A 7,301-nucleotide genomic window follows, 5' to 3' on the forward strand; every position below is an offset into this window, starting at 1 on the left:
AATCAGTGGGACGCGAGGTCGAAACACTGGCTCACCAAACATGCTCCCCCTTTCAGCCGTGGGGGCGTTATAATGTGACGGTCAATCCCACTATTCGTTGGTAAAAGAGTAGCCCAAGAGTTGGCGGTGGGTGGTGATGACTAGCTGCCTTCCCTCTAGTCTTACACTGCTAAATTAGAGACGGCTAGCGCAGATAGCCCTCTTGTAGCTTTGCGCGAAATCCAAAACAAACAAACACACTTTGCACATCGAAAGTTTGAAGGATCGAGAATTTTAACTTGTCGTAACCTAATGTCATTATATGCAAGACATTCTTTGCAAATACGAATTATGTACATCATACAGAAATATTCCAAGACTTGCAGTATTCCATTCCTTATTCCTTTTGGCAATGTAAAGATGCAACAATGTTTATTAATATTTGTTATAGCGTGTTCAAGGAGGCGTTGACATCACATTTAAATTCCAAGTGGTGGTTTTTGATGTGATGAATAACCATCCTTTTACATCATGTGCATCAACATCTTTATTTCATTAATAAGGTTGCAATGAAAGATTATTTGCTTTAGTGCCAATAAACATATATATATCTACGATTTTTAAGTTGTAAATGACAGTTATTGAAATTGATACGTATATCTTTTAGTGATAATAGTAATATTATTCCCGAATGCAACATCCGTAACATAAAGGCTTAATTGCTACAACATCATTAGTCAGTGGTTAAAGCAGATGTCGGTTCACAAAAATATTATTTTTTAAATATTTGATTATTATAAAATATAACGAGACCATTTCGTTCATTAGATGCTACAAAAATGTTATGAAACTGCGCGCGCATACACACACACACACATAGAAAAGAAATACATTTAATAACCTTATAACTAGTGTGTTTTAAATTGAATATCATGAAAGGCCTTTATGAAAACAAAACTGTTTTTGCTGAAGATAATAGAGGTTATGAAACTAATCTTTTAAGCTGCAGCGGAATAATCAAGACCAGCAAAGGCAAGTAATATGCTTTTATTGATTATAGAGTTTATGAAACTAATCTTTAAGGCTGCAGCGGAATAATCAAGACCAGCAATGGAAAGTAACATGCTTTTTTTATTACTGGAGTTTTAGCAATATATTAGAAGATTATACTGCAATTTTAGATTACTGAGTTCATGTGTTTAGAACTTGCTGGAATATTGATAAGAAAGGGTGTCTCCCTTTGAATGCAGTATCATGATAAGCAAAATAATGATATTGTTCATATCCTTGAAACAAACTATTATCAGAGGTCATTGTTGGCCAGTCTTTAAATTTTGTTAACATTTAATAAACATTGGTTTGAGATGAAAGGTCAAGTAATTTCTTAAATATTGATAAAACTACTTATGATCTTGAACGAGACGCTAGTGCTAAGTTAAAAAGTCACTGAAACTTTAACCAAAATTTAAACGTGGCCAATCCATCATCATTAAGATTTAGAATAAGTCCTAAAATGATCCGAAAGAGTATTATAATTTTATGTAAGATTAGTAATTGCCGAAGAAAGAAAAGCACGTAATTTATGAAAAATAATATATTATGTGAAATATTTTTTTATACAGCAGTCCGAAGCTTTGACCATTGCCATTACGAACCTATTGTAAAAATTACTTGAGTTAATTAATAACATTCTGATGTAAAGGTAACTAAATAAATTTAGTCTTAGCAGCCTTACATAAATGCGAAAAAGATATTTCCGTAGAAGTATCGTTATATAAAAAATTTGATAAATACAGTCACAGTGATCAGTTTTTAAAAAACAACAACAAATATTTGATCACATAAAACCTTCAAAGTTTTCCTTTTGTTACTGGCTTAAAAAAAATATATTTTTATGAAAAACTAGATGGCGCCACACAAAAAGTAGTTGAATACACGTTAAAAATTGCTATAAATGCCTCGCTATTGTTTTTCACTATCTATATATTTATCTCAGCCTAGATAAGCAATTGTATATGATATTATTATTAGAAAAATATTCAAATGTTACGGAATTATAATAATCCAATGTAATAGTTTGATGATTAGTGTTGATATATTAGTATTAACTGTGGAAGTGTAGTGTTATTAATCCTAGACATTTTTCAATTACTATCTTATTTTTATTAATCATTAAAAATTGAATCAAAATAGTGTTTATGTTTCATTAATACTTTGTACTGCAAAAATAATCTTCATAAAACCTGTTTTACGACATCGTGATCGAAATATTGTTTACTAATGAGCAGTTAGAAGAAATTTATATTTTAAATAGTTCATAATTTCGCTTACGAAACTGAAGTCCACAAGTTTGGTACTCAATTAATACTTAAAATATTCTAGATTGAGGATTATTTTAAGTATTATTACGCATTTATACGTTTCGCTTTTAAATAATAACAGTTTTAAGTATTTTTTCAGTTATTTTCTATTGCATTTATCATAAGTATAAAAGAACTCATAATATATGTAGTAACAAGAAAAGCAGATCTTTGCCATGATCTTACAATCAATAGATAACGTAACAACTCATTCCAATTGTAACCTTCTTATTTTTCTCTTTAACGTCAGTCTTAAAATACTCAATTAACTGAAACAGTTTGACAAAATAAACGTTAAGCAAAGGAGATAATCAGAAGGACGTATATTTTACTAGTTCAATTATAACGTCTTCATTTATTTAACAACGGAAATAAAACAGGACCAAACACTTATGTGTGACTTGAACAACGCTATGGTGTTGTTGTAGCACAACTTCTAAGAGATTCTAAGATATATTTTCAATGGTACAGTGAAATCTCATTTTCGTGCTTATTGCAGGAATGACTAATGGTACCAGGGGATATGCAATTAGAACCTAGAGGCCGCAGAAGAGTATATTCCTCTCCTTGACGCTAATATTTACGCCATGAATAGAATCCAATATTATCAAGTACCCACATCGATCCCACTTTTCATCCCAAAGTTAGTACTCCTTTTTAAGTCCTAATCATTACCATGAAGGCCAATGTACTTTGTTATGTGATTGATACTTTACCCTAATTTAGTTAAGTCGAAATTGTCAATGCTTGACTAAGAAGGGATTTTCTGTTTGGTCAAAACTTATTTCTCACAGTGTGAGTGACTACCGTAAAACAGGATGATTGATGACCAAATCAAATTCATCTAACATTACTATTAATTCTAAATGAACTATTAATTTGATTACCGCGGTATTTTTATGATATTAGCTTCAGTGTCTAACAGCACCTACACAGTTTACTTTTGTATCATACTGCTATCTATATTATACGTTTACATGTACCTATTTATCCCCCTTTTTCGAAATTTTTTGTATGTGATAAATATTTTCCGCTCATTATTGTAAAATATATTAGATGATTTATGCTCATTTTATAAACTTTTGCAGCTTTTCAAATATATTTCGTTCGTCGCTATATCCACCCGGTTTTGGAGAAAAAAGGGACTGCAGGTAATTCTTAACGTTCTTCCCTAATCACACTAAAGTGGTGTTATTAGGGAGACAATAAAGTGGTGTTATTAGGGAGACAATAAATGTTTAAACAATCCTAGATCCTTTGAAGTTTCTATGAGACCCAGTTGGGCTACATTATTAAGTTGAAATTGGGCCACCGATTATGTTTCTCCTCTACACCAACCTTGAGGTCATTTGGTAAACTCCATTCCAAATCGCCCCGTGTTAAGGTGTAAGTCTAATGACATTGTTACAGTCTGATTTTTGAGAAAATCATCATATAAGATATATGTAGATATATACTTCTCGTGTTTTACAATAAATAACTTCCGAAACATCGCACTGGTTGAAAATTGTAACTGATGCTATTAATGGTTGAAATTGTTTATGAATTCATGTAAAAACGCAAACACGATTTACGTCGAATAACGCCCCTCATATCCAATGTCTGAAAACTTTTCCCAGTCCAATGATTATCTATACGTACAGACTGACTTATACATTCTTCGACGATCATTCTTAGAAAATGGCGTTCACTTACATAAGGAGTCTTATCTTTCTTCAAACTTTTAAATCTGCCATTAGCAACCAGAATATACGTTTTGAAATAAGGGTTATTCCTCAGAAAGCTACCGAAGTTATATATATATATATATTAAATGTTCTAGTGAACGTCTGACAAATATATGTTTCTGCCCACTACTAACTACAAAACTTACCCTTAGCTTATAATATGGAATTTAACAGTAAACAATTGTATTACAATTTCATTGTGGAAAAATATGATAGGAGATTTATATATATAGCCATTGTGAACCATAACCGGTAAGTATGCTCAAAAAAGACCCGATTATCAGAGAAAACAGGATTTTTCCCTATAAGCAATCGAATGACGTCCAGTATCGTGAAAGTTAATTTTGGCAAAAACACATTTTATACTTTGTTTTCCGTTTTTTGGTGTATGATATATGAAATACTGTTTTTCTTCTTTAGATATAATTATCATCAAATAAACCGGAAAGAAAGTAACTTACTCTCTTCTGGCGGATCTCCATCAGCTTGTACATTGTAGCAGTGGAAGGAAATTACACAGCTTGTAACAATGACCACACATACTAGTTCAAATAGTTGTACTCCAGCCATCAATATCATTTATTAATTTAAACAAACTGGTTTCTGAATAAAAAAACAAATCCTGACTATGACACAGATAAACTCATTCTCGCATAACCATTGTATCAGTTTATGCAGCGAAAATCAATGAAATCTTGATGATTTTAAAATTCAACTTAATTGTTACAGTAGCAAAAACTCGCTACCAGTTAGCGCGTTCTTCCCTGTATTTGGTTCTCATTCAAACGTCGATCTGAGACCAGCAGAGAGAAGGGTAAGGAAGCTATTCGGAAAATGATCAATATCAAGACAGACCTGCAGCGTCACCTGGTTTTGAAATGGACTGACTATATTCTTTATATATCCGGGTAGTTGACAAGCTGCGTGAGAAGAAAACGACTGATTTCCTGACAGTATTAGACACATAACAAATCTCAGCTTGTATTATTTTCACGAGCCTATCAAACTGCCTGCTCTTATAGTGTCGCCTTCAAATAAACTTCGACTGAACAGTCACTGCGAGTACTGAACAAATAACTTGAGCCTTTCCTAAGAGTGTGTGTGTATCTAACTGTAGCTGTTGAAACCAACAAAATTTGGGTGTTTAAATTTACAACTTTGTTCACAAATATTATACACAGTGTAAATACACGCTGAACATAGTTGCCTATTGTACAATTTTAGTTTTAAATTTTGGTGAATTACAAATATATTCGTATATTTTTATAATATATTGATTTTAATCAAAACATAAGAAAGTCAATCTTAACTGTAATTTGAAGAATGGTTAAGGAATAGTACTCAAAATCAAAATATTAGATGGTTAATACGGGTTTGTTTATTACAGGAATTCTCAACTTTTCCCTCCATCATTAACCCCCTCGGCTTGATGTATTTCTCCATTTACCCCCTTACTTCCATACAAAAAATTCATAGCCATCATAAAGGGACAGAAAAACAAGAAGGTCAGAAAAAAAAATATTATTCAGGTTTTGCACAAAAATAGCACACACACACACATTCTTAGCATTCTCTCTCTTTCTCTCTCACACACACACACATACACACACAATTTACAAAATGAAATTTAATTGAATTATTATTCAATCATCAGGTATGCCAATTATTTACCCCCTGCTATGTGAATTTTTACCCCCAAGGGGTAAATTTACCCCTGGTTGAGAATCACTGGTTTATTACTTCCACCACCGAATGTGACGGAGGTTATGTTTTCACCCCTGTATTTGTGTTTGTCAACAAGATTTCTCGAAAACTGCTGATTGGATTTGGACAAAGCTGGTTTACATTTGAAATATGAACAACCTAGAAGTGATTAGTTTTTGGAGGGTTAAAATCAAAGCCAAGGTTAAATATATATATATAATTCCTATCTGTTAACATGGGGACCGATTTTACAAACTATTTTTGCTATATAACTCAGTCAAAAATGATCAGATTTTGATGAAACTTGGTGCACATTTGTAGAATGCTATTCCTCATTGTTCTGCAAACATGGTTCCTATTTTTTTAAGGGCCGAATATGATCAACGCTGCGCGGTGGAATATGCGTTCTATTGAGTGCTTCTCTAGTTTGTTGATGCAATAACTAGCATACATAACCGACAGAGTCAGGAAAGATCAGCTTCAGGTAAATGAGTCATACTCTGACAAGGTTGTCTTTGCAGCTAAATTGTAAATTTTAAAGCTCAAATGTTTTTGATTGGGTACTTTTATATGGTACTTTCCAAAGTAAGTTTATATAATGAAACAATATCTGTGCAATTATTTGATAGTACGGACATCCAGAAATCGCTGATAAACGTGAATGGCTGTCTGACAATGGACATTGGGGATTTAAACACCCGAGTTTCATCCATTTACCGAATTTATGGTGTTCATCTATTGGCTCTTCACTCACTTATGGTGTTCGTCTATTGGCTCTTTACTCACTTATAGTGTACGTCTGTTGGCTCTTCATTCGTTCACTCACTTATGGTGTTCGTCTATTGGCTCTTCACTCACTTATGGTGTGCGTCTATTGGCTCTTCACACACTTATGGTGTGCGTCTATTGGCTCTTCACTCACTTACAGTGTACGTCTGTTGGCTCTTCATTCGTTCACTCACTTATGGTGTTCGTCTATTGGCTCTTCACCCACTTATGGTGTGCGTCTATTGGCTCTTCACACACTTATGGTGTACGTCTATTGGCCCTTCATTCGTCTTTGGTAGATAAGAAAAGCAGGTTACTCTCAATACCTTATCAGTGGAATATTTCAAGTTGTCTATATATTCGAGTCTATATCTTGTGCAGTTTTCTGATTATGATTATCTTAGTACTCTTTACCCGTGAATTTGCGTACATAACAATGGACACAAATATGAAAACGTTTACCAAACATAATTTATTACAGCAGAAAGATCCGTTTCATATAAACATAGACGTTAATTAGGTATACCAATCTACAATAGGCTGAACCATGAGGACAACATACAAATATATACCTTTTTACAGATTGATATTTGGGGGTATAAGCCCTTTCCTCTCTTTAGGCCAAAACACTTTCATGGAGTTTAGTGATGAAAGTACATGGAATGATCCATCAAATACACAAGTCCAGGGTTTGCTTTTTGACCTCCATTTTATCCAGGTTCAGATTTGAATTCTAAAACTTTGATCATGCCAATGCAGATGG

General features: G+C 33.1%; 1 protein-coding gene across 4 annotated transcripts in view; it reads right to left on the reverse strand.

The window, feature by feature from the left end:
• The window catches only part of LOC106460287 (neural cell adhesion molecule 2-like), a 121,631-nt gene extending 116,811 nt beyond the window's left edge, over nucleotides 1-4,820 (reverse strand). For all 4 annotated transcript variants that reach the window (XR_002610731.1, XM_022386969.1, XM_022386968.1 and 1 more), the window contains exon 1: nucleotides 4,528-4,820. Coding sequence is in view for 3 of the 4 variants with exons in the window: in XM_022386969.1 (XP_022242677.1) it covers nucleotides 4,528-4,645 (118 nt within the window). In the remaining variant the exon portion in view is untranslated. The remainder of the gene's footprint in view (nucleotides 1-4,527) is intronic.
• Nucleotides 4,821-7,301: the final 2,481 nt, after the last annotated feature.

Source organism: Limulus polyphemus, unplaced genomic scaffold (assembly GCF_000517525.1).
Source record: "Limulus polyphemus unplaced genomic scaffold, Limulus_polyphemus-2.1.2 Scaffold742, whole genome shotgun sequence".
Taxonomy (NCBI): domain Eukaryota; kingdom Metazoa; phylum Arthropoda; class Merostomata; order Xiphosura; family Limulidae; genus Limulus; species Limulus polyphemus.